Genomic DNA, 27,911 nt, shown 5'->3' on the forward strand with positions numbered 1-27,911 from the left:
CATTGTGGCATAGTAGTTAAGAGCAGGGGTGAAATTCTAGCAGGAACTCCTTTGCATATTAGGCCACACACCCCTGATGTAGCCAATCCTCCAAGAGCTTACAAGGCTCTTTTTTTTGTAAGCTCTTGGAGGATTGGCTACATCAGGGGTGTGTGGCCTAATATGCAAAGGAGCTGCTGCTAGAATTCTATCCCTGGTTAAGGGTATTGAACTAGTAACTGGGGAGATCCAGGTGCGAATGCCTGTTCACACTATGAAAGCTTGCTGGGTTACCCTGGGCCAGTCACACTCTCACAGCCTAACCTACCTCACAGGACAGTTGTGAGGATAAAATGGAGAAGAGAATGATGTGAGCTGCTTTGGGCCCCCACTGGGTAGAAGAGAAGAATACAAATTAAGTAAATATATAAATAAGAATGTGACACTTGAATTTTTGTGTTCCATCTTCAAACTGATAGATTCAATAAAGGTCTAATATAACAGATTCTGGGTTAGTGTTCTGTGAGAGTCCCTAATGTTTGTGTTTGTATTTGAACACTGGACTACATAAAACATTTATTTTTATTCTTGGCGGGAGTGGGGAGGGGGACTGAATAGGCTGGAGCAAGTTATTTTCCCAATACTAAAACTCTCTTTTCCGTCCACAGGTTTAACAAAATTGCTCACACAAAGGAGACAATGAATTCGGATGGCTTGAACACTCTGCATTACAAGGTGTTAGATACTGAACGATTCCGCTTGTATACAAAAATCACAGTGGATGTTGGGTCACCAAAAAGCTAGTATTGAGAGACGTGACGGAAGACTTGGAAAACTTAACCAGGGGCTATTCATCCCGCTGGTTTTACAGCTCAATATTTTTATTACAACGGACATCATAAAGGATGCCTTCTGTTGCCGTTCTGAGGCACTTATGTTTGCTGGACAAGCAAGGATTTTAATCCTCAAACTTTGTTGTACATGCAGCTTTCTAGCTCTTTCTCCCCCCCTTTTTTAGGAACTGTACATAGAACTATGAAATTCTGTCTGTTTTTGAGGGAGCCAGGGAGCAGAGAAGACAGGCACAGTCCATTGAAATGAATGGGAACTATGCTTGTGTGTGCATCCCATTCATTTGCACAGAAGGCCTTCCTGGTTGGGATTGTCCCCATGCCTATTTGCTGCAGTACTCTCCATTTGACGTAATTGTTGCACACGGCTGGGGAAGATTAATGGTGGACAAATGACCGTGTCTTTTCTGTCATTTTAGGTCTACTTTTTTTGCCCCCCCCCCCCCCCCTTTTGCCATTTAAATTTTGAAATTAGGTTAAAATGTATGAAAATGTCAGTGCTTTAGTTACAGTATGAAGGATTGGAAAATGCTGCTAATGTATTTAGTGTACATACTTTGACAGGTGTGTGTGTATATATACATATGTGTATATACACACATACACAGCGCAGTCATTCTGGTGTAATTGCAATTCAAAGTAAAATTCATGCAGAGCATAACAATGGCCTTCAGTTCCACTGGCAGAGGGGATTTGAGTAGTTCTGGCCTCTTTGCTGAGAAAAATTATATAGTAAAAAAAATTAACTTTCATGGTCACGGTCACACATTCAGCTCTTAATAGATCCCTGCGTGTTTCACTATAAGCTTCTTCAGGGGATCTTCTGGAAGCATTTTCCAGCTTCCACCTTGAGCCTTGAAATCTATACTGTTCTTCTTCTCCTTGTGCCTTATTCTTGGGGTTTTTTTTCTGCTCACTGGTGTGGCCATCATTTTTCCTGATGGTCATGTGTTGACGTGGCTGGCCTGCATCACTTCTGATTGGGTTTTCACACTGAGCCTTGCATCATGTTACACAGGGCAAGTTGTTTGTTTGTTTGGAACATAGATGGTTCCTTCCAAAAGTCATTCCTGCAGGCAAGGCTTGAAGTACTGACGTTCCCATCTTGTCTTCCTTGCGACCCCTCCACAGCAGAGTAATCCTTGTTAGAAGAAAAAAAGTTGGCCATGTTTCTCACTCTCTTAGCTTGTAGAAAGAAACTCTTTGGTGTTTTCTGCAAGTGGAGCAGAACGACCCGCTGTGTAAACGACTGTAAATTGCAGCTTTTCCAGAGGAAAGGTTCTGCCCAACTGCAAGGAGTGAACTGGTCTCCTTCGGGAAATGACTGACAAGCCACCGGCTTGGCTGCATTCAAGATGGTAACTGTTGTCCACAGCCATGATCATCAGATGCTGAAAGGAGCCGACGGGCACATTAGGTAACAACTGCCCAAAGGTTTCCTAGCACTCCCAGCTTGGACTTTTTGAGCATGCAGGTAGAAGTGCATAGACAAAGACTCTAAGACTAGAAGGTACAAGATGGCCAAAGATTTCACATGCCGATACCATACCTTTTCATCTGTAGTCAATGGCATTCGCATGGAACCAACATATGAGGCAAGTTTGCAAGGTATAAGCGAACAAGAGATAGCTTCAGTGGTGTGGGGGACATTGTGTAAGCATTCCAGGGAACCTTGGATGGAATCAGAGACCAGGGGGAGTCAGAAACCACCTCCCCTTCTTTTCATTCCTTCAGGTAGCCTGAGCCCCATTGCTCACTCTGTGGATTATAGTAGAGAAGGTAAACTGGTGACTAGTGATGCATTCTGCCACTGAAGTCAAGAGTTACACAGTGTAAATTGTTCAGTAAGACCCTTTAAATTGTATCACTGGGTTGCATAAATAGCCTAACTAGCATAAGTACGGTAATGTTTCTCGATCCCCTTATGTCTGAATGTTGAATTGCCTTTTGCTTTATGTTACATTCACTCACCAAGGAATGGCTAATAGTATGCAACCGTGAGCTCAAACTGTGGCCCGTCTTTGTGTTTTCTTCAGGTATGTTTTACTACCTTAAAAGCCTAAATATTGTGCAAATGTCAAAGAAAAAATGTTTTTCTTGCTGAGTGTTTCTGTAAAACTTGAATTTGCTGTTGTTGTTGTTCTTTAATTGTTGCAGTGTGTTAAACAAGATATTATGGGGGGAAAGTGCATATAAAACTTTTATTGCATCATAAAACAGCATCTGTCAATGTAAACTACAGACCAAATGATGTTCAAACCAGACTGAAAAGGGTAGTTTATGCCTTGCATTCTGCAGAAGCCACCCCTGTGGGGTTGCCTTTGCATTCTTTTACTCAGCAGTCACTTAAAAGGGTAGCACAAATATGCCTTTTTTATGTCTGTGGAGATTGAGCCAGCATCTCCGTGTATAAACTGTTTTAGTTGTTTCGCAGTCAGAGTTAGTGCCTTTGAAACCAGGGACTGTTTGCATGCCCTGTTTTCCCAGTTTACCCTTCCTTCCAGAATTCTTCCTGGGGAAAAGTTGCAGTGTTATTATATTATCAGCTTAGAAGGCTTATCCCAGAGCCTCAACATTCTTTTTTTGTTCTTAAATTCTTTTTTAAAAAAATATTCTTGTATCTTGTTTTACAGTGGGTTTTTAGTAGTCAACCGTTCAAGAGATTGGTCATCCCATATTTCAGCCACGTTTGTAGCAAGCCATTTAACAGGTCTGCGTATATCACACATAAAGGAGAAGGGATAGAGGCTTTGAGCATAGCTTTCTCACCCACCCCATTCTCTTACTGCAGCAATATAAGCTACGTCACCTCCAGAAAGTGCCTTAGAGGAACACAGTTGTGTCATGTTCCTCACAAATTTCACCTCAGGCTGCACTGCCACAAGGCGTATCCTTAGTTCCAGTCATCTTAACCTTATTTTAAAAGGGTGCAGGTTCTTCTCTTTCCCCCAGTTCTTTTCTGAAAACTTTTAGCTTTTCCCATTGTAGTTCTCCAGGAAACTGTGCCAAAGGAAAGAACCTGCAATTGACCTGGACAAACTGAGTGAAACTCAGTAGTTTCCCAACTTTGTAGTTTGTAGCATGGATGGTATTTTGCTGCCCTTAGTACCACAATGATGAGCAACCTCAAATTCTCCTGTTTTCAGATCAGTGTGTAAAAGGTCTCAACTGGAGGCCCTGAATTCTCATATTTCTCTGGTAACCCAAAAGGCCTGCATACTACTTCTCCCTCAATATTAAAGGATTTGAATGTAGGATCCCCTGACCCTTGTAGATAAAAATCCTCTTTAAAGACTGAGAGGAATAGAAGAGATCCCACATTTAAATCTCTCTGAGCTCTCCTCCTCACAGCAAGTGTGGGGTGGTAGGGAACCCAGAATCTTCTAGGGAGAGTAGTGTTAAAATAGGCTGTGAGTTTGGCAAGTTAATGTTCTGACTTGTGTGTCTTGTTCTGTAGTACTTAACATAATTTCAGGGCTTGGAGGGAATGACCATATTTTCCTTCATCTGGTAGCCCTTTTTGTTGGATTCACATCTTTTTTTAAATGTACTGAGCCAACTGCTTGGGCTTTCACAGGTGAATGTGGAAACTATACATGATTTTGGCTGTAATTGGAGAGGTATCTCATCCTCTAAAATGTGCTTTAACACAGTTTGGGAGATATCATCATAGAAATTCTAGAAAACATGCCTTGAGAAGTTAGTTGAATGTCTGTGAGAGGATTCTCTGAGAGGCTCTTGTATGTCCCGTCCCCCGTCCCCCCTCCCCCCCGGTCACCACTTTGAACAACTAACCTCCAAATAGCCTTAGCTCGGTACAGTGTCTCTTTGAACCCTGAGGGGGAAATTAGAGGATTCTGTTGTGGTATTAAGAGACAGGTACCGTGTTCTAATATGCATACCCACAACCTTGATGAAACTTTTTTTTTTCTTTTGCTCATGGTTATGGGATGCTGGAAGGCCTCAGAACCAAAGACTCTTGCCAGAAAGAAATAGTAAATAATGTATGGAAAGTTCTTAGGGCCCTGGTATATATGCTCTTGAAGCATGGTTGTGACTAACTGCTTTTTGAAAGCTTAGGAGTGCTGTACATACAGCTAAAGGACTGTGAAGAGTTCATTCTTCACAGAGCCAGAGAAGCTTGAGTGACAGACTGCTTCAAGCAATCTGATTGGTTTAGCATCTGCTGAACAGAAAAAGACTTCTGAACTGGATGCTGAGGAGAATTCAGTCAGATTCCGCCTTAGCTGAGAGCAGTTTAACACAGACAGAGAACTGGGGGAAAGTTGGCAAGGAAGTTTGGGAAGTAAGCTGAAGATTTCCATTTGGGCCAAATAAAGGGGACAGAACTTATAGTGAGAGGAGAATTTCCCTACCCAGTCAAACAAGGAGTTAGCTGTGAAGAGTGAAGAGATCCCTGGTCTGGTGTGGTTAAAAACTGCCTTTAGAGACCTTCTGAGTCAGTTTAAAAACTCAAGATGAGTACTGGTGTTTCAAGAGAAGGAGTTTGGGTACTGGAAAGAGTGCACCAGCCTTCTGGAAACCAAAAGAGTCAAGGAATACTAAAAAATAATGTACTGGAGTGTTTGGGAAAACACTGGAACAAAGCCTCTCAACATAAAGATTTTAAGTAACTCTGATCATCTTAAGAAACTCTCATTAACCTGAAACATAAGAACTAAAGTCTGTGGATGCCTGAGGTTATACCTCAGAAATTTTCAATCCCTGATTTCATCTGACCTTTCCCCTCTATGTTGAATAAAATATTTGTTAATTTGATATATAAAATGTCTCATGTGCCATTAAAGTTAAAGGTGATTCCCAATCCTTCCCTCAGGTTCCTGGGGTGAACAAATAGCCAACTGTGACAGGGCGGGACAGCCAGAGTTCTTCAGCAAAGAAGAAAACACAATACTAGGGTGGTTTAGTCAGTAAAGGAAAAGAAAAACAAAGACTATCTTGCCTCTGAGGGAGGAAGTGGGCGGGGTCCATCATAGCGGGGGGGGGGGGGGGGGCTTCTCGGTTGCCTTTAAACCAGAAAAAAAGCTACTGCTAATCTATTACTAACATAATCCGGCTTCTAACTGCAAGATGGGAGACCTCACATTCCAGAAACTATCAATTTTAGAAATATAAATTTTTAGCTCTTCTCTTCTTATGGAGCCCTGTTTGTTATCTCTAAATATTACAACATTTGTTATATTGTAAAAACTATGCAATCAGCTTTATGTTGCACATCAAAAACAGCTTTGTCTTTTGTGTGTTTTTGTGAGAGCAAAGACCAGGTCAAATTGTTATAGAAAATACATTTGATGATTTGAGAACGTTAGCTCTCAGCATCAAAATTTTTTTTTAACTAAAAGTGCCTTAAAATAGGTGTGTGAGGGAGGAGGAGAGGAATTTTTCATAGAATAGGATTAAATGTTTCTGAGTTGTGTTATAAGTAATAAAGCCTCTTCTTAAAAACAAAACTCAAAATGTTTCTATTCTTGTACTTTTAATTCCCTCCCCCCAAGATTTCTTCATAAACATTAACTTGCATTTCTGTTTAACTTTATGTAGTAAATGAAACCCAATTCTCTTTCACTCAGGGATCATGGTGTGTGCTATTTTTATTCAGGCATTGTTATTCAAAAGAGAAATGTTAGCTGTGAAACATGGTGCACGGTTGTTTCTCGTTACAGGATTGGCAGTTTGAGCTAAAATTAGGGCTTGCTGTGATACTACTTTGGTAACATGGAAGTTACCACAATGTGACTTTGTTGTGCTGAATGGAAACATCAGCAAGCCAATGATGTGTGGGAAGAACCCATGCCCATGCTTGGAATATTTTACCTGTTGCCACCAAAATCTCAAAATGGTACCACTGATACCCACATCCATTTTCTTTTTTTAAGCAAAGAGTTGATTGTTTCACATATATACAGGGCTTTTTTTTTTTTTAACTGGAACACACAGGAATACAGTTCCAGCTGGCTTGGTATCAGGGTGTGTGGCCTAATATGTAAATGAGTTCCTGCTGGGCTTTTTCTGCAAAAAAGACGTGCAAAACAATGGTGACACCGGGTTGTGTGGCCTAATATGCAAATGAGTTCCTGCTGGGCTTTTTCTACCAAAAAAGCCCTGCATACATAGCAATTTGTCTGTCCCTCTGTCTTGAAATCTCAGGAGGCATTTCCTTATGTAACTATCAAAGTCTATAAGGACTGGAAACCCCGTTTTTAAAAAAGTTAAAGCTGAGATTCTCAGGAAGTTGAATCCTGTACCCTTGAACTGTTCTGTGCCTCTTTAGAGGCACAACGGCCCTTTTGAGGGGGAGGGCACTCATATGTCAAACAAGGAAGGAAGAGCTAGTTTCAGCTGTTAAGATTGGGTGGGGGGGAAGAGAAAGGCCAACAAAATGGATGCTTCATGGCAATGGTATGGCACCCCTGCTTTTTATGCCTGCCTTCCTACTCCTGGAGCAATGCTGGCAAGAAAAGAAGCCCCAATGTAGACTCCTCCCACATGACCTTGAACTTCTGATGTTACTAAAGAAATAAAACCGAAAACAGTTATAGACATGTACTTGAATGCAAAGGATCTGAGAAGAAACATGCAGGGCAGTTGCTTGTACAGAAAGGAGCCACTTGGCTGTTAATCTCAGCTCACCAAAAGAAGTATCTGAAGGGGGCCCTACATAAGTTTAGTCTTGGAGAGAGAGGGCAAGATGTAAAATCACCATAGGTGCCTGTTGTCTTCAAGATTCATGCTAATTATTTCAAGGTGTAAACAATCACATTGTGTCTCACTTTTATCAAGTATCCTTCACTCAGTTGGCATGGTATTCTATTTTGGACAAGTCCCCCCCCCCCCCCCCCCGCTTTTTGTTCTTGTGTGTGTATCAGATTGTTTCATATCTGTGGTTTTGCACCCTTGTTATCGATGACATAATATAATAATTCTGAATCATTATGGTTGGTCTTATTCTTTGAATAAATTTATATATATTTTTTGTTAGTCTTTTCTATCATTGTGCCCTGATGATTTACTCTCTGTGGTTCAAAGTGATGCATGGCTTGGTTCTAATACCAGAAAAAGAAAAAGACTTGGCCACTTCAGAATTAAGGTTGTCAGGGCCCTACTGACCACTGGTGAGAGACAGAGGGTGGGATTGCCAGATCTAGGTTGGGAAACTCCAGGGGATAGAGGGTGGAGCCTGGGGTGGGCAGGGTCCTCATTGGGGTATAATGCCTTATCATTCACCTTCCAAAGCTTCCATTTTCTCCCATGGAACTAATTGCTGTGAGGTGGAGGCAAGCTGTAATTCCAGGGGACCCCCTGGATGCCTGGAGGCTGGCATCCCTACTGAATTGCAAGCTAGATAGTTTCCTCCCGTTAAAAACTCCTTTAACATAGACCCTTAGTGCTGTGCAGGGAGGATACTTTGTTCAAGGGCCTTTTAAAAATTTAGACCCCTCCCCTGTCTATAGTCAGAATTGGTATGGTCCAGGAGAAGCCTATCTTGAATTTAGGTGAGTAATATTCAAGTTAACGGCTTTCGCAATTAGCTTTGCTTCCACAGGTTTCTATCATCATCGATAACAACAACAATAATTTGTAACTCACTTTTCCAGTAGTCAATATTTGTCCTCTCATTGTTATTAAAAAAAACCGTTTTAAAAAATTGTCTTTCATAAATATCTTTCACTGGCAATGGCAATACAACGCTTCGCTCTTGAGATTTAAAAGTCTGTCTGTCTCTGAGCAGAGAACAGGTAGGAAGGGGGAAATCAGATTAATAGCTTTTCAGCCTTACCTTAGCTACCTCTTAAGAGATTGTAATAGGTCCAGCTAGATACAATAAGATGGTCCAGTCTCTCCCCCCTCCCAAGCAGGTAACAGATTTGGAGGAATTAAGATTAGAAACTTCTGGATTTTTTTTTCCTTTTTTAAAATTGTCTTTATTAAGCAGAATATGGTGGGTAAAACAGCAATTATTTACATATATAAGGAATTACTAAGCAAATTGATATAACTATATTACAGAAGCTAACATTTATTTATTTATTTATTCGATTTATATCCCGCCCTCCCCACCGCATTTGGTAGCTGGTGTTATTTAAATAAGCAAAAATAGATTATAAAAGCAAAAAACTTAGAAATAGGTCAGAGAATAATACATTGCATTACTCTGCATAATCTCCTGTTGGGTTAAAAAATTTATAACGGTACCATGGAATTATAATTTTTTTCTCATAACAGTGAAGTAGAATAATAACAGCTAAAAGCTATTTTGCAGTAAATAAAATGTTCCCAAATGTTGTTACAGCAACTTTGGAGTAATGGTAACTGTACTTCTTTCCATTTTCTGGCTATTAAAGTGTTAGCAATAGATAGCAATAAAACAACCATTTCTTTTTTACATCTGTCTATTTTGTTTGTATTCCAATAATTCAATAATATGGAAACTTCATGAAAAGCTTCTTTGACCTAGCCTGACCAAGTCTGTAGGAGGGGGAGAAAGGAAGAAGAGAAAACTCCTAGAAGCAAGGAGGGAGGTCTCTTAGGGTGCTGATTCCATCAAAGTAGGCAGAACTCAAATGAGATTGGAAGGAGGCAGCCATTGCCATGTTCTGACCTGAGCAGCTGAAGAAAGCTGCAAAGTAATGGCAAATCTGTAGAAATCTATAACATTCTAAGCTAAGAAGCCTGACCTATATTTAACATCTGATAGGGCAGAGATGCTGAACTCTCTTGATATGAGGGCCAGATTTTACATAAATAGGACCTTGTCAGGCCAGGCCATGTGTGTCATAAAAAGTACTGCCATGTAGCAGAGATATTAACTTTATAAAGGACACAGATAAACAATGATAAAATATTTTTTCTTAAATTATAAACATGCTTACAACATTAGCAGTCTGGCAATATTTTGTTTATCTAACAGTTTTTGATAACTGACACATTTTGCTCTGAATTATTGCATCAAAATCTGGAGACAATGCGCTGTAGCAATCTTGAGTATGGTGTTCAGGTGCATATCTAAACTGCAAACCTACTTTTGATTTATTGACATTCATTATGGAAATTTAATGGTCAATGCTCTGAGCCTAGGATCTGGATGGAAACATTAAATGAACATAAGAACATAAGAGAAGCCATGTTAGATCAGGCCAATGGCCCATCCAGTCCAACATTCTGTGTCACACAGCGGCCAAATATATATATATATATATATATATATATATATATATATATATATATATATATATATATATATATACACACACACACACACACACACTGTGGCTAATAGCCACTGATGGACCTCTGCTCCATATTTTTATCTAACCCCTTCTTGAAGGTGGCTATGCTTGTGGACGCCACCACCTCCTGTGGCAGTGAATTCCACATGTTAATCACCCTTTGGGTGAAAAAGTACTTCCTTTTATCCGTTTTAACCTGTCTGCTCAGCAATTTCATCGAATGCCCACGAGTTCTTGTATTGTGAGAAAGGGAGAAAAGTACTTCTTTCTCTACTTTCTCCATCCCATGCATTATCTTGTAAACTTCTATCATGTCACCCCTCAGTCGACGTTTCTCCAAGCTAAAGAGCCCTAAGCGTTTCAACCTTTCTTCATAGGGAAGGTGTTCCAGCCCTTTAATCATTTTAGTTGCCCTTTTCTGAACTTTCTCCAATGCTATAATATCCTTTTTGAGGTGCGGCGACCAGAACTGCACACAGTACTCCAAATGAGACCGCACCATCGATTTATACAGAGGCATTATGATACTGTCTGATTTGTTTTCAATTCCCTTCCTAATAATTCCCAGCATGGCGTTGGCCTTTTTTATTGCAAACGCACACTGTCTTGACATTTTCAGTGAATTATCTACCATGACCCCAAGATCTCTCTCTTGGTCTGTCTCTGCCAGTTCACACCCCATCAACTTGTATTTGTAGCTGGGATTCTTGGCCCCAATGTGCATTACTTTGCACTTGGCCACATTGAACCGCATCTGCCACGTTGACGCCCACTCACCCAGCCTCAACAGATCCCTTTGGAGTTCCTCACAATCCTCTCTGGTTCTCACCACCCTGAACAATTTAGTGTCATCTGCAAATTTGGCCACTTCACTGCTCACTCCCAACTCTAAATCATTTATGAACAAGTTAAAGAGGATGGGACCCAGTACCGAGCCCTGCGGCACCCCACTGCTTACCGTCCTCCACTGCGAAGACTGCCCATTTATACTCACTCTCTGCTTCCTATTACTCAGCCAGTTTTTGATCCACAAGAGGACCTGTCCTTTTACTCCATGACTCTCAAGCTTTCTAAGGAGCCTTTGATGAGGAACTTTATCAAAAGCTTTCTGGAAGTCAAGGTAAACAACATCTATCGGGTCTCCTTTGTCCACATGTTTGTTCACCCCCTCAAAGAAATGTAACAGGTTAGTGAGGCAAGATCTTCCCTTGCAGAACCCATGCTGAGTCTTCCTCAATAACCCGTGTTCATCAATGTGCCTACTCATTCTGTCCTTGATAATGGTTTCTACCAACTTTCCCGGTATTGAAGTCAGACTGACTGGCCTGTAATTTCCCGGATCTCCTCTGGAACCCTTTTTAAAGATGGGGGTGACATTTGCTACCTTCCAGTCCTCAGGAACGGAGGCAGATTTCAATGAAAGATTACAGATTTTTGTTAGAAGATCCACAAGTTCAACTTTGAGTTCTTTCAGAACTCTCGGATGTATGCCATCCGGACCCGGTGACTTATTAGTTTTTAATTTGTCTATCAGTTGTAGGACCTCCTCTTTTGTCACCTCAATCTGACTCAGGTCTTTCAACACCCCTTCCAGTATTAGTGGTTCTGGGGCGGGCAAACACTTCTCATCTACCACGGTGAAGACGGAGGCAAAAAATGCATTCAGCTTCTCAGCCATTTCCCCATCCTCCTTCAGTAATCCTTTTACCCCATGGTCATCCAAGGGCCCCACTGCTTCCCTGGCTGGTTTCCTACTTCTAATATATTTGAAGAAATTTTTATTGTTGGTCTTTATGTTTTTTGCAATATGCTCCTCATAGTCCCTTTTTGCCTGCCTGATCACAGTCTTGCATTTGATTTGCCACTGCCTGTGTTCCCTTTTATTAATCTCACTTGGACTGGTTTTCCACCGCTTAAAGGAGTCCTTCTTACCTTTTACAGCTTCCATTACTTTGTTTGTTAACCATGCTGGCCTCTTCTTATACCTGTTTGTGCCTTTCCTAACTTGTGGTATGTATTTTATCTGAGCTTCTAGGATTATAGTTTTAAATAGTCTCCAAGCTTCCCCAAGGGTTTTGACCGTATTTACCTTTCCTTTCAGTTTCCTCCTCACATGCCTCCTCATCTCAGAGAATTTACCCCTTTTAAAGTTAAATGTGGTTGTGGCGGTCTTTTTGGGCAACTCCCTATTTATACAAATGGTGAAATCAATAACATTATGGTCACAATGGCTGCACATTGTGAGCTATTGTACAAGTTGCTTTGTGTGCTGGTAAAGAACACATGAAGGCATCATGATACAAAGTGAGGGCTATATATTTGTCTACAAAACTATAGTCTTCCCCAGAAAAATTCAACTCCTATGAGGCAGTGCAAAAATAGAAATACAGCAATGTGTATAGTGGTCAGGATCAACCCACTATCTGGGAAACCTAGTTTCAACATCTGCAGTATACAAAGGACTCGGTGAATTTGGTCTACTCACATACTTTTAGCCTAATCTACTTCACTGGCTTGTTGCTTTTCCTCATCTAAATAGTTCACATTGCTTTCCTACCAAGAAGGACTGGATTATGAGGGCATTAATACAGTGAAAAAGAGGAGTTGACAGGGAGGTAAGGTTGCCAAGTCCAATTCAAGAAATATCTGGGGACTTCAGGGGTGGAGCCAGGAGACATTGGGGGTGGAGCCAGGAGCAAGGGTGTGACAAGCATAATTGAACTCCAAGGGAGTTCTGGCCATCACATTTAAAGGGACAGCACACTTTAAAATGCCTTCCTTCCATAGGAAATAATGGATAGGAGCACCTTCTTTTGGGGCTCATAGAATTGAACCCCCAGTCCAATCATTTCGAAACTTGGGGGGTATTTTGGGGGAGAGGCACTAGATGCTATACTGAACATTTGGTGCCTCTACCTCAAAAAACAGCCCCCCAGAGCCCCCCGATACCTCCAGATCAATTCCCCATTATACCCTATTAGAATTGATCTCCACATAGGGAATAATGAAGTGCACAGCAGACATTTCCCTCCCCCCACCCCCATTTCTGACGACTCTAAAGGGAGGGATTGGCACTTCTACTCACAAGTTGCTGCCAACTTCTTCAAAGTAACACAGACACACCATCCCAAGAGGAAGCCTTTCAATTGGAGACTGAAGCCTCCGGAGGTGGAAAGTCACATGGTGGCTGTGGGGGCAGGGCTTCCCCCCACCGGCCAGCTGACTGGGGGCAGGAAGGAGCCTGGGAAAGCGGGAGAACCCCCGCTGGGACCTGGGGATTGGCAAGCCCACAGGGAGGTGAACCCAGTTGCAACCAGGAGAGCTAACAAAACACACTCACACACACACACACACACATACAGTAGCTGTAGTAAGGCACAGGAAAGTTCCTACAGTGAATAAAACTTTGTTGGTCATAAAGGTGCCCATACACACACACACACACACACAGAGTTTGCAAGGAGAGAGGTGGACCCAGTTGCACCCAGGAGAGGCACAGCATAGCAATCCCAACAAAACACACACACACACACATTGTAGCAAGGCACAGGAAAGCTCATCTCTTAAATAATACTTTGTTGGTATTAAAGGTGCCACTGGTCTTCAAACTTTGTTTCACGCACACACACCTGGTAGCAAGGGGAGGGGGAGGCAGAGCTTCAGCCAATGCAGGGAAGAGAGGATTGCCTTTGTGTGCTGTGTGACTGAGGAAGGCTGGCAAAGCAAGCTCTCACTTGTTCCCTCCCCAAGAAAGGAGCCTTAGCCAATGCAGGGAAGAGAGAATTGTCTTTCTAGCTCTCCCATGCAATTGAGGGAGCTGGCCAAAGCAAGCTGTGACACAGCAGCAGCCCCAGATAAGGAAGTAGGAGAGAGCTAGTTGCTCGCAGGCCAGATTCATGCCCTACATGGGCCGGTTCTGGCCCATGGATCATATGTTTGACACCCCTGTGATAAGGCATCTATAGAGAAAGGCACAGAGGAATTGCATTTTACTCATTTTTGCAACCCTTGCTCAATCTGGTGCTGTGTTAAAAGGATGCTTGTAAGCATTTTCTTTTAAATAAATACTTTATAATTTTGCTCCTGGTAGTGGTTCTCTGTACCACATAGCTTCAATAATCTTGGACTTGCAATTTTAAAGGGAGCGCTAGGAGGAAAGCAGGGAGTTGTCAGGCAGCTATTCCTCCAGGGGTGCACAAAGCGGTAAACTGTTCCTGTGGTAACCAGGCACTGGGCAGCAGCAGACACAGAGGCCGGGCCTCAGAACTTGGGGAGCTGGGAGTTCTGTCCCTCCTATTGGGAATTCCTACAAAGGAAAGGTGTTGGTGGCGAGTCACCAGACAGAAAGAAAAGCCTCTCAGGACTCCAGGTGTTGGAGAAACAACGGAAAGCAGTGTGGAACAGGGCCTGCAGGCTGGAGCAGGCCTGTTTCAGGGCTGCCAGGTCCAAGTCAAGAAATATCTGGGGACTTTGGGGGTGGAGCCAGGAGATATTGGGGTAGAGCCTGGAGCAAGGTTGTGATAAGCACAATTGAACTCCAAAGGTAGTTCTAGTTGTGCACTTTGTAGTGCATTGCAATTTTCTATGAATATGTTGTTATATAAATATTCAAAGTTTAGAATCAGAGGCTAGTTTGACGTGGATCCCCTTGTGGCTTTTTTTTCCTGCCCCACCTGGGGATTGGCAGGCCTATTCACCATAAGGTTGGCAATCCCCAGTTGGTAGCAGGAAATCCCCTGATTTGGAGGCCCTCCCCCTGCTTCAGGGTTATAAGAAAGCAGAGGGAGGGGGTGAATGTCCACTGGGCACTCCATTATACTCTATGGAGACTGGTCCCCATAGGCCTAGGGTAAAATGGATAAACTATGGTTATCTGGGGCTGGGGGGGGGGCTGCTTTTTGAGGTAGAGGCACCAAATTTTCCCCATAGATTCTGGTGCCTTTCCTCAAACCGCCCCCCTCCCCAAAGTTTCAAAAATATTGGACCAGGGGGTCCAATTCTACAAGCCCCAAAAGAAGGTGCTCCCATCCTCCATTATTTCCAATGAGGGGAAGGCATTTAAAAGGTGCATAGTTCCTTTAAATGCGACGGCCGGAACTCCCTTTGGAGTTCAATTGTGCTTGTCACAACCTTGCTGCTGGCTCCACTTCCAAGGTCTCCTGGCTCAACCCGCAAAGGCCCCAGATATATCCTGAGTCGGACCTGGCAACCCTGTTCCACCACAAGGTGTCAAAATGAATGCTTATAGCTCGTGATAAGCTCCAGTTGCCTAATGTCTATTAACAACATTTATTTCCCACCCCCACCCCCCAAAAAGAAATAAATAAGGAAATTCCACATGCCAAATTTGATATTTTATCAAAGGACACTGAAGGCGTACAATAGCCAAGAGGATATTTGGGCTTCCATTTCCTGGAAGATATATGTTCTCAATCTGCTATGGAGACTATTGTTTGGAATAGTTTTCACTCACACTTTGTGTTTATGTCTCCAGCTGGCAAAGCCACCATGTTCTGTTTTTGTTGCAGTTCTGCAGTCCCATATGCTTTGTGTTGTGTGGGTCACTGGACATTTGTAACTTCTTAAAGTTGACACCCTAAGATTTGCTTCTTGTTCCCAATCATGGTTCACACATACAATGTTGTGAACTTCCTAGGGCGCTAGCTTTCAAACAGTATCCTGGGGAACCTTGGTGTTCCTCCAAATCCTATCAGGGTCCCACAATTACAGAATCTTTATCCACATTTGGTTTTATCAGATGCTTTCTGATGCCAGCTAGGAACAAGGAAAATCAGTATCCGAGGTAACTATTTCTTAGCAGCAGGCCCAATCAAATAAAATTATTTACTGCCAAGTATACCTATTTAAGATTGTTCCTTAAGGGATTGTTCTTTTCTTCTTCCTGGGAGCCAGTTTTTTTCATGGACTGCTGTCAAAGAACCCTTGCATATTGCAACAGATTTTTGGGGAAAGTTTCAGGCTGCACACACAGTGCATCTAGGTACTGGCCAGTCCTACTGGGCCTCCAGCATTATTTCACATTAACTGAGAGAGCACCATTGAACAAACCTGTATACCTCAGGGCAAATAAAGTGAGCAGGGCCTCTTACAGGGATACCTGTCTACCATTACTTATGAACTCATTTGCTTATTAGGCCACACCCCTGACATTGCCATTGTTTCACACAATGAAAAAGCCCAACAGGAACTCATTTGTATATTAGGCCACATCCCTGGTGCCAAGCCAGCTGTAACTGCTCAAAAAAACCCCTGCTTATGAAAAAGAGTTGATTCTTATACCTCACTTTTCTCTGCTTTAAGCAGTCTCAAATCAGCTAACAATTGTCTTCCCTTCCTCTCCCCACAACAGGCACCTTGTGAGGTAGGTGGGGTTGAGAGAGTTCTGAGAGAACTGTGACTGGCTCAAAGTTACCCAGCAGGCTTCGTAGCAGCGAATCAAACCTGGTTCACCAGATTAAAGTCCACCACTCTTAACTACCACACTACACTAGCACCCACTTGATGTTATGGTGCAGCATGCTTACACCAGAAATTGCGGTACGAAACTGATACTTTATTTTCTGAGCCTCTCTCAAAAGAGAAATCCCAACAGGACAAAGTTTCAGTCCAGTGGCACCTTTAAGACCAACAAAATTTAATTCGCAGGATAAGCTTTTGTGTGCCATGACCTAAGCAAAGTAGTCTCCAATGGACTTAGACTGCTATAACTCTGTTTCAGATCTCACTGCTAAAGGCTGAAAAAGGCAGCTACACTTAGTTATAATGGCTAATAGTAGGTCCCAGACTGAACAAGGGTGTTAACGACAGGACATTTTGAAGGTCATGAATTCATAGGGTTGTCATAGGTTGGCAGTGACTTGATAGCACATTACACACACAGAGAGAGCTTTAAAGGTAAAATTTAACACCGATCAGGCCTCATTTTGGGCAAGAGCTCACAAAAGCGGAGCTCCAGAACTCTAAATTTGATTGTGCTCTTGCTTTCTCCCCCACCCCACCCCAAAATACTTGCCTCTGGGCTCCATTGCTCAAACCCCCTGGGAGAATTTTGCTGAACTCTAAGATCTGACAAACTTTCTAATATTTTCCCTCACAAAAAAATGGGAAAATAACCAAAACCTATAAAGCAGACAGATGGAAATCTTCATCATGCCACTGTGGCCACATAGGAGAAAGTAATTTTAAAAGTACGAGGCGAGTAAGGTTTTATTATGACAATTATAATTCAAGAAGCATTTTAAAGTAGATGTGTTTTTTTTTTTTTTTTTTTTAATTTTTTAAGATTTTATTTAGAACACGAAATACTTTATCTAAATACATTACACAAATTGAAGTTGCTTGTGGCGTATACAGACATAGATAATTCCAACATACATTATCTTAGTAACCATTTCAACATTTCAATCTTCTTATTACACTCTTTCCTCATTCATTTTAATCAAACCGGTTAGCTATAGAGAGAATTTCTTTAAAATGTTTCATAGGTGGTACTTCACTCCGTCCCGGTTGAGTAAAATGAAGACGGAAATGTCACCAAAATGTTGGAAATGTGAATCTAAAATAGGCACTTTTTTCCACTGTTGGTGGACATGTGAACTAGCAAAAAAATATTGGGTTATGGTTTATAATTTATTAAAAGTAGATGTTGAGCTAATATAATTTAGTACACCATCCAGTGATATCAGGGGTGTGTGGCATATGCAAATGAGTTGTGCTAATGAGTCGTGCTAATGAGCTCCGGCACCTCTTTTCCTACAAAATGACCCCTGTCACCAATACTTGGGCTCAGGGGAATATCAGCAGTCACTGTAGCTGGTTGGATGTCCTCTTACCACCCTGCACAAAGAGGTGGGTGAAATTGTTGTTGTTCGTGGCTTTGCGGCTTGTGGGCTACAATGGTGGTGGCCCTCTCTCATCCTGTTTCCATTGGCCAAGGTATATCAGTTTGATTAAGTAAGAATTAGAATGGCCAGCTAATTCATCACTTTCCTTGGAAACAAATCACTAAATTTAAATCTTTTTGCAAAGCACCCAACTGTCATGGTGATCTTTGCTAGCCACTGAAAGACATATAAATTAAACTGGATAGATCTCTTTTATATTTCCTTTTTCATTCCCTCTTACAGCAGTACCCCAGAAAGAAAACTGCCTAAAGAAAAAAGCCCCTTAGATCCAAGCCATCAATTAACAATACCTTTTCTGCTGATGAAACTAATTGAAGTTTTGGAACATGAGTAATAAGCATGTGGAACAGAACAGGAAAGTGGAAGTTCAGGAACAGAACACAGTGAATGATGCAAGAGCCCTGGTCATGCCAGGGCAGCAAACAAGAACGGCTTTTGTTTGTCTAGTTACTCGTAATCTTCGTCAGAAACTGTTACCTGAGGAGGACAAAACTGCAATCACATTTCCCACTGAGTCACGAAGATTCTTGCCTAGATGGTTCCCTTAAAAAGAACAAAAACGTTATCTACTTGGGATCCAGGTGCAAGATGTAATCCGTGGCCTGTTACCAGCAGATCAAAGCACACATCCGGCTGTTTGTCACATCATTGGACAAAGATCCCGCTAGAGAATCTCAGTGTTACATCTTTTTGTCTGTCCCTGCGGTTCCGGTGCACATTGCTTTTTCTTAGAAGTCCTTAGAAAGCCTTGCCAAATTAAACATCTATTTCGGTTTCAATAGCCAGGTGACACCATTGGAGGCGGCTGTTAGATGTGTAACAGGCTGACCTTTGCAGTCAGTCCCCATTGAAATGTTATCTTGGCATCAGCCACATCCCTAAATATTGTTTTGGCTCCTTTTTGCCAAAGCAGTGAGCTTCTAAGCAATGTGCCCTTGGCTTTGGAGGTCATAAAGGCTTCTAGCGCCCACCTTGATCTGGATAGCTCAGCAAGCTTGATCTCATCAGATCTCAGAAGCTAAACAGGGCCAACTCTGGCAAGTGCTTGGATGGGAGACCTCATTGGAATACCAGCACTGGAGGCAGGGGCAGGCTTTATTCAGTTGCCTCTCTGAATATCCTCCAGGCCCCCAGTAGGGGGTTCATCACCAGAGGTTGACATGACTTCCAGGTGCATGCACACACACACACACATGACAAATACAAACATACAAAAACACATGGAATTCACTGCCACAGAAGGTGATGGCAGCTACAAGCATAGACAGCTTCAAGAGGGGATTGGATAAGCATATGGAGCAGCGGTCCACCGGTGGCTATTAGCCACAGCTTAACGTTGGAACTCTCTGTCTGGGGCACTGATGTTCTGTATTCTGGGTGCTTGGGGGGGCACCGTGGAAGGGCTTCTATTGTCCTGGTCCCACTGGTGGACCTCCTGATGACACTTGGTAATTTTTGGCCGCTGTGTGACACAGAGTGTTGGAGAGAATGGGCCACTGGCCTGATCCAACATGGCTTCTCTTAGGTTCTTATGTTCTCTTTAAAAAAAAAACTTCTAACACCCATTCTCCATAGCAAGGGTTGCTGCTGCTTAAAAAACACACAGACACACATAAGACAATTATACATTTGTGAAGGCACTGCTCTGCCTGTTCAGCATTAGCCTGTCCTGCACTGCCAAGGCACATTTTTTGGGCTAGGGATATGTCCATGGGCGGGGGCAGGCTACTATTGTTCTGCGATATGTTATCAGCAGTTCAGAATATCCTGGACAGCTGCGGGGTGTCAAGTGGCGACTGTGTGCAGCGGATGCCTTAATGTTTTGCTCACTGCAGGCAAAAATGGCCCCACCCCCTCCCCACTTTAAATGCATCCCTACAGAACAGGTGTCCTCCTGTGGTGCCCATGGGCAGCGTGGCATCTGCCAATATCTTTTCTGGCACCTGCAAAGTGTTTTTAAAAGGGGGGGGGGGCAGGTAGGCTTTCTGCCCAGCAAGGCTTCTGATTGACAACTGGAGATTTGATTGGCTGTGAAACTTTAAAAAAAAAATGTTGCTTTAGGAGCAACTGCCAGCTGAGCACAAGGATCTGCACTGTGTGACTGAAGTTCAGCTTGTGGCACTCATTTTGTGGCTGGCTCCGCCTCCCATGATGGCCATTTTGTGTCAGTCATTTTGTTGCACAGGAAAAATTTCTCCTGATGCAATTAAATAACTAGTAGGGTTTATATCTTACATGCAATTTAACACAAAACTATTTTAAATGTTCTATTCATACATCTCCACATACATCTCCAAAAATACAAAGTAATCAGATCATATGTCTCCAACAGTAATAAAGTACTGGTAAATTTCTCAGTCCATATCTCATTAAACACATCCAGTCAATAAACAAAATTCCTTCAAACAGAATGTCATTTAACAAGACAAAAGACTCTGGAAGACAATAAAAACAATTAGAGGAATACTGAAGTCTCTTTCTCCTGAGGGCTCTCAAGAAAAGACCTTGAAATAGCTCTCTCAACCCCACCTACTTCATAGGCAGTGTTCCCTCTAAGCTGAGTTAGCTTGCCCAAAGATTGTTTCCACCAGAAATAAGGTCTTTTTCATTCTGTTGCTGCACCCACCATGCTGTATCCAAATTCCAAATATGACCACTGGCACAAAATGGTTGGGGTCCATGATATAAAAACCAGATACCAGAATTTGAAACTCAATTAATGGCAGCTCTGGCATCTTAGTCTAACAAGTTTAATCCCCCAAAGGTCAACGTAAGCAGAGAGCAGGGATTTGACGGAGACTATCCCTTGTAAATTGGAACAGCTGGGACATATGAGTCTAAACACATGTTTCGCTATGTTGTCCCACCCAATGGCTTGCCCTGGGATCCAGCCAAGTTTTGCAATATTTAAAAACATCATACAAGTTTTGCAATATTTAAAAACATCATACAAACAACATGAAGCTGCCTTCTACTGAAGTTAGTCCCTTGCCCTATCAAGTCAATATTGTCTGCTGACAGAAGAGAAGAAAAAGAAGAGATTAGATTCACACCCTGCCCTTCGCTTGGATTCTCAGAGCATTTTACAGTCTCCTTTCCCCACAACAGACACCCTATGAGGTAGGTGGGGCTGAGAGAGTTCTTTCAAGGAATGCTCTTGAGAGAACAGATCTGAGAGAACTTGTGACTAACCCAAGGTCACTCCATTTATCTAAAGGAGCATTAACATTTAGGTTTCATTATACTATTATTAGATTTACTGACTTCATATTTAATCTGATGGCCACCGAAGTAGAAAGTAGAATTTTGAGATTTGTGCCACTGGAACATGACACTATAGTACGTGTTAAGCTTTTTTGAAAAGGGCTCCTAAAGAGGACAACAACAAAATCTATGGCGTGATCAAGCCAAAATGGGATATATTTAGAGTCCATCGACCGCAACACGTATTCACCTCTTCCATTATTAACATCTCCCCTCCCTCCTTCCAAAGAGATTTGGTTGAGATACAGAGGCTTCCCCCAAAATATTCTCAACACAAGCCTGTGAAGTAGTTTAGTAGTGTTAGCAATCTCCAGGCAGGGCCTGAAGATCTCCTGGAATTACAACTCATCTTCAGATGACAGGGATTAGCTAATCTGGCAAAAATGGCTGCTTTGGAGAGTGGACTCTGTAGCATTGCACCCGCTAAGCTTCCTTCCCTCCCTAAATCCTGCTCTCCAGGAATTTTTCCAGCCCATAGTTGGCAACTGCATTAAGGTTAAGTGAAGTAACAGTGATTGGCCCAAGGTCCCCCAATGAGATTGATGGCTGAGGGCAGAAGGCTGAGGACAGAACTTTTGTTAACCTGAGCAAACGCATGTTCCTAACTACTTGTTTGCAGATGCAGTGTGGGTGCAAACAGGGACATTTCCTTCATCCTCAGGCTCTTCCCTGGCATCCAACAGGGGATGGGGGGAGACTTAGTAGAAAGAAGGCCTAGGCCACATTGCCACTGTCACACAGGAAGTTATGCCATCATGCTAGTGACTTCTGGATGACACTCTGGTTTTGGGGCAAAAACTCTATGGTAAAACAAGCTTCTACCACAGAGTTTTTGCCCAAATACCAGAGCATCACCCAGATGTTGCTAGTGTGATGTCACTTCCTGTGCAACACCAGCAATGTGGCCTAGGCCTTCTTTCTACTTGTAAGTCCCCTGCTGGCCAGCTGACTGGTGGCTAGGGAGCAGGGCCTGGCAGTGGGGGACTCTTGCCTCCAAGGGGGAGCTGGCAAAATTAATCCCTCAGAAGTTTATTTCTGTAGTTGACCTTCAGCTGGGAAAAATGTATGTAACAGTGAAGTGGGGAGGCATTAGCCGCTGAAGGGTTAACAACTCCCTTCCAAATAGCTCTCCCCTGCTCTCCCAAGCTCCATTAGGGATTTGAATCCAAACTTCCTGGTCAAAGTCCAACTCAGTCCCTCAGACTGGTTCTTGGCTTGCTTAATGGTGCCTGGATCATGGCCAAAGTCTGCATAACCATCCGTGACTTTAACCTTTGCTCACATTAGTTTAGCATCAGCAGCTTTCTAGGCACTGGATTGAGTTCTGAGCAACCTTCAGTGTTGTTACAGATGAAAACTGCATGCTTTTATAATAACTTTATAATTATTATATGTTTTATAATAATTTTCTGAAGACTCTTCATTGTTCTGGATGAGAGCAAACAAGCTGGAAACTAAATCCTGACAAGACAGAGGTGCTCTGGGTTAGCAGAAATGCAGTTCAGGGACTTCAGCTCTTTCTCGTCTTGGATGGAGTTATAAAGCCAGGTTTGCAGCTTGGGAGAGCTGTTCAACAAAGTGGTCACCTTAAACTAGGTAGCTGCTGTGGTCCAGACTGTTTTTGTAAATCTTCAGCTGGTGCATTAGCTGCATCCATTCTTGGGTCAGTCAGATCTAGCCTTAGCTACATCTAGACTGAACTACTGCAACACGCAGGACTGGATCGACATGTTTTTTGAGAGGGGGCAAAATTAAAAAATGGTGCCCCCCTTATGGGTCATTCTAACTTGTGGTCCCATAGAATACAATGGACTCCATACCCAATTTGGCACCCCCCCCCTCTGTTGGCACCTGGGGCAAGGACCCCCCTCTGCTCTCCCCCCACAGATCCGGCCCTGGCAACACGCTCTACTTGAGGCTATCCTTGAAGAGTGTTCAGAAGCTGCAGCTATTGCAAAATGCTGTAGCTAGACTGTTGGTTGGGGCCAGCTATCAGGAGCATGTGTGAATCTGATATTACAGCAATTACACTTGCTACCAATCCACTCCCAAACCAAATTCAAGGTTTTGGTTTTGACCTTTAAAGCCCTACATGGCTTGGTGGGACCAGGGTATCTGAAGGACCATTTTCTCCCATATATTCCTGCCCAAGAATTATGGTCACAGGGAGAAGACCTCCTGATTGCCCCATCAATCAAAGAGCTCATTTGGCGGATGCACAAGAGAAGGCCTTTTCAGGGGCAGCCCCACAAGTATGGAACAACTTCACCAGGGAGGTATGCCAGATCCCCTCACTTTCAATTTTTTAAGAGGCAGCTGAAGATTTTTTTTATTTAGGACTGCATTTAATTATAGCAGTCTTAATTATTTTTAAATTTTTAAAATGCATTTTCCTAATATGGTAGGCCATCTTGAGCTCTGCGGGAAGAAAGGCAACTAATAAATATTTTAAATAAATCATTTAAATTTTACCAGGGCTTATTACAGACTGGCTGCAGTTCAAACACATCTAACCAGGGCTTTTTTGTAGAAAAAGCACAGCAGGGACTTATTTGCATATTAGGCCACACCCTGATGTCACCATTGTTTCACACAGGGCGTTTTAATAGAAAAGGTCCAGCAGGAACTCATTTGCATATTAGGCCCCACCCCTGACCACAACATTGTTTCACGCAGGACTTTTTGTATAAAATGCCCAGCAGGAACTTATTTGCATATTAGGCCACACCCTGATGTCACCATTGTTTCACACAGGGCGTTTTAATAGAAAAGGTCCAGCAGGAACTCATTTGCATATTAGGCCCCACCCTGACCACAACATTGTTTCACGCAGGACTTTTTTTGTAGAAAATGCCCAGCAGGAACTTATTTGCATATTAGGCCCCACCTCTGATGCCAAGCCACACAGAACCGCATTCCTGCTCAAAAAAAGCCCTGGATTTAACATTTACTATCTGGGCAGGAATCATGGTGGGGGTAATGAAAGGGAAGCTGGTGCATTTTACAGTACTTTTGCATTGCATATTCTAATAGTATTTATTTTTACAAATTCCCAAAGGGCAGAAGCAAAATAGAGGCAGTGAAGTAGCATGTGACCAATGTTCCCTCTCAGCTGCAGTCTTGTGAGCAAAAATTTTACTTTGTGAACTACTGGCATTAAAGTTGTGAGCTGCTGCATAAATCAATGTGGTCTGGGGTCATCCTTCCTGAGCTAAGACAAAAATGTGTGAGCTGGAGGCTAAAAATCTGTGAGCTCGCTCATGCTAACTTGGCTTAGAAGATGAAGAAGAAGAAGATATTGGATTTATATCCCGCCCTCCACTCCGAAGAGTCTCAGAGCGGCTCACAATCTCCTTTACCTTCCTCCCCCACAACAGACACCCTGTGAGGTGGGTGGGGCTAAGAGAGCTCTTACAGCAGCTGCCCTTTCAAGGACAACCTCTGCCAGGGCTATGGCTAACCCAAGGCCATTCCAGCAGGTGCAAGTGGAGGAGTGGGGAATCAAACCCGGTTCTCCCAGATAAGAGTCCACACACTTAACCACTACACCAAACTGGCTTAGAGGGAAAACTGCATGTGAGTATCTGAAACTGCTTTATATTGAATCAGGTTATTGCTGATTGTCCCCAAGGTATGTGGCAAATGTCCTTCCTGAGATTCTTTTAACTGGACTTGCTATGGATTGAATCTGTGCAAGCAAAGTGTGTGCTGTGCTCTGTTACTGAGCTTCTACCCAAAATTACCAGGAAATAGGAACTATTCTTAGTAAATAGAAACTTGGCACGTAAAAGACTGATATCCACACTTAACTTTTCTGATAAACTAGCAAAGCAGGAAGAAGGGCGGTGGGGGGAATAACCCTGCCAATAGATTAATTCTGAGAGAGCAGGGGATATTTTCTCAGTATGGGCATCCGGATACCCTTCAAAGTTTAAACCCAAGACTCTCAGCCGTTTACGGCATTTCCAATAAAAAGCTTATCAAATACCAGGCGGGTCAGAGCAAACTTTAAGAAAGACAGAGACGAATTTTTGCAAGTTTTGCCTGCATCAATACTATGAACAGTATAATTGGCCAGACATGCCCAATCCTGGCTGCTGACATTCAAGCCAGTGATAAAACTCCCAAATGACTTACCTCCGTAAGAACCAGAATAAATCTGACAGTTGACAGGTCTGTAATTAAAATGAGATTAAACAAGGATTGTCAGATGCCAACCTAATCCAAAATTTATTCTAAGGAAACCTCTGGATGGTTAGTGAATTAATTTTGTGCAAGATAAACATATTTGCCTAGGTTTATTTGCATGCTTTATTCTGCTTCACAAATCACAGTTTCCAAATTAATAGTCTTGGAAACAAAGGAATTCATCCTGAATACAGCATAGATTCCTCTGAAGTTTGGGGGCACACTAGCATTTCTCTTTACGATCACATCTGTAGGAAGTAATGTTGATTTTTAGTCTGTAAAAAAAGTTTTTTATATAGCCTTGATTTTATACATATATTCCAATAGCCAAATCAGCCAGCTCCAAGGATACTTAAATCTGGTGAGTAGAGTTGTTAATGGACAAGACAGATCATTCTACAAACCTAAAAATGCCCCAGGTTTGCAGAAAAATATGAAATCTTAAAAAAATATACATGGGGGGATTTGAAAACCCTCCAAAATGACAAAAGGAGCATCTTTAGCTTTAAGAAACAGATGCCTTCAGTTGCTGTTGCTAGGTAACCGCAGAATGGAGTTTCTGTGAAAAAAAGGCACAGGGAGGGGGCAGGGTCCTTTCCAGGGCTGTTTTGGTCTTTGCAGGAGGACTCATTGGGGAGAGGCCTGAGGCTAGGGTGCCAACTCCAAGGTGAGAAATCTTTGGAGATTTTAGGTTGGAGTTTAGGGAAGATGGGGTTGGGGAGGGGCCTCAGTAAGACATAATGCCATACCGTCCACCCTCCAGTGCAGCCATTTTCTCCAGGGGGACAGTCCTCTGTTGCCTGGAGATCAGTTGTTATTCTAGATCTCAACTGGAGGTTGGCAATCGTAAGCCTGGCAGCAACTACTGGGTGACTTTCCACTTGATTTTCATGACTCAACTAGGCCTAACTCCTTGCTACTCTTCAACAGCAAGCACTCTACAAAAGCCAGCATGGTGTAGCGATTAGAATTTCAAAACATCTGGAGGACTTAGCTTCCAATCCCCATCTGGATGTGGAAGTTCACTGGGTGATTTGGGGCCAGTCACATACTTGCATCCTAACCTACCTCACAGGGTTGTTGTGAAGATTAAAAAGGAGGAGAGGAGAATAATGTAAGCTGTTTTGGAGAAAGAAGGGGTACAAATGAGGTAAATAAATAATAAATAAGCGGAAAAGGCACATAAAAGGTAGATTGATGAATGACTGAGAAGGAGAGAATAAGGCTGGGAAAGGGGAGGGGAGAATAAAGAACTGGGAACTGAGAACCAACTTCAGCCTCCTGGCATTACAACATCTGTTTCCTCCTCGCCTCAGCCATCGCAATTCATGCCACCAGAGCTGAGGAGTTCTGGTCTGCACTGGGCACCTCCAGCCACACAGGGGCCAAACTGAAACAGAGGAGGTGCTTGTTAGAAACCTATCTAGGCATCCCAAAGCCTTCCTCTATGGCCCATGGCAGGGTGCAATAGGAAGCTGCGGGGGAGGGGAAGGAGAGGTGGAAGGAGCCTCTGGGGCCTTCTGCAGACCAACAACAACAAATAGAGGTGACCAGTGGAATCAAACATATGTTTGCTAAGGGGCTATACAGAAGCCAAACCACCTGCTAATAATTAGAATTTGCATATCAAAGCTCTTGTCCAATGGCACAGCTGTTTTTAGTCCTTTAAAAAGAGCAGTATGAACATAAGAACGTAAGAGAAGCCATGTTGGATCAGGCCAATGGCCCATCCAGTCCAACACTCTGTGTCGCACAGTGGCCAAAAAAACCCAGGCGCCATCAGTGGGGCCAGGACACTAGAAGCCCTCCTACTGTTGTCCCCCAAGCACCAAGAATACAGAGCATCCAACAAGACAGAGAGTTCCAACAAGACGTTATGGCTAAAAGCCACTGAGGAACCTCTGCTTCATATGTTTATCCAATCCCCTCTTGAAGCTGTCTGTGCTTGCATCTGTACTCCATCTGATGGTTTATAACAATATTTTTCTACTCCATTCTCACCAAAACCCTGTGATACTGATCAGGTTGACAGAACATGATGGGCCCAAGGTCCCAAGCAGGCTTTGAGACAAAATGGCATTTGAACGTGGCTCTCCCAGATCCTAGCCCAGCATTCTGTCGTGGGAACCCCTGGGCAGAGAAGGCAGAGAATCATGGGCCTCTATCAGCCCCATTTTTATCGATTTTTATAATTTTTATTGATTTTAACTCCAAAAAGAAGAAGCACAAGCATAGATACGTTAAAGAGGGGGAAGGGTAGATACAAAGTGGGAAAAACAGAAACAAAGAAAAATATAAATATATCAGTTACAGTTCTGCCTCCCAATGAAATGTCCAATTCTTTCTACCTGCAAGTATGAAATTCTCCCCATATATTTTACCATCTTTATCTTTCATTATAGCTTTTTTACTAAACTATTACTTAAAATACAAGTCTAAACAATTCTTCTTCAGCA

The 27,911-nt window shown here is 42.7% G+C and overlaps 1 protein-coding gene across 1 annotated transcript in view; it reads left to right on the forward strand.

Moving 5' to 3' along the window:
• Positions 1–3,047, forward strand: part of B4GALT1 (beta-1,4-galactosyltransferase 1) — a 62,923-nt gene extending 59,876 nt beyond the window's left edge. Inside the window, exon 6 of the mRNA XM_060236987.1 lies at positions 648–3,047. Coding sequence (XP_060092970.1) covers positions 648–783 — 136 coding nt within the window. The 3' untranslated portion in view covers positions 784–3,047. The remainder of the gene's footprint in view (positions 1–647) is intronic.
• The last annotated feature ends 24,864 nt before the right edge of the window (positions 3,048–27,911 follow it).

The sequence above is a fragment of the Heteronotia binoei genome, chromosome 4 (assembly GCF_032191835.1).
Source record: "Heteronotia binoei isolate CCM8104 ecotype False Entrance Well chromosome 4, APGP_CSIRO_Hbin_v1, whole genome shotgun sequence".
NCBI classification, from domain to species: Eukaryota; Metazoa; Chordata; class Lepidosauria; order Squamata; family Gekkonidae; genus Heteronotia; species Heteronotia binoei.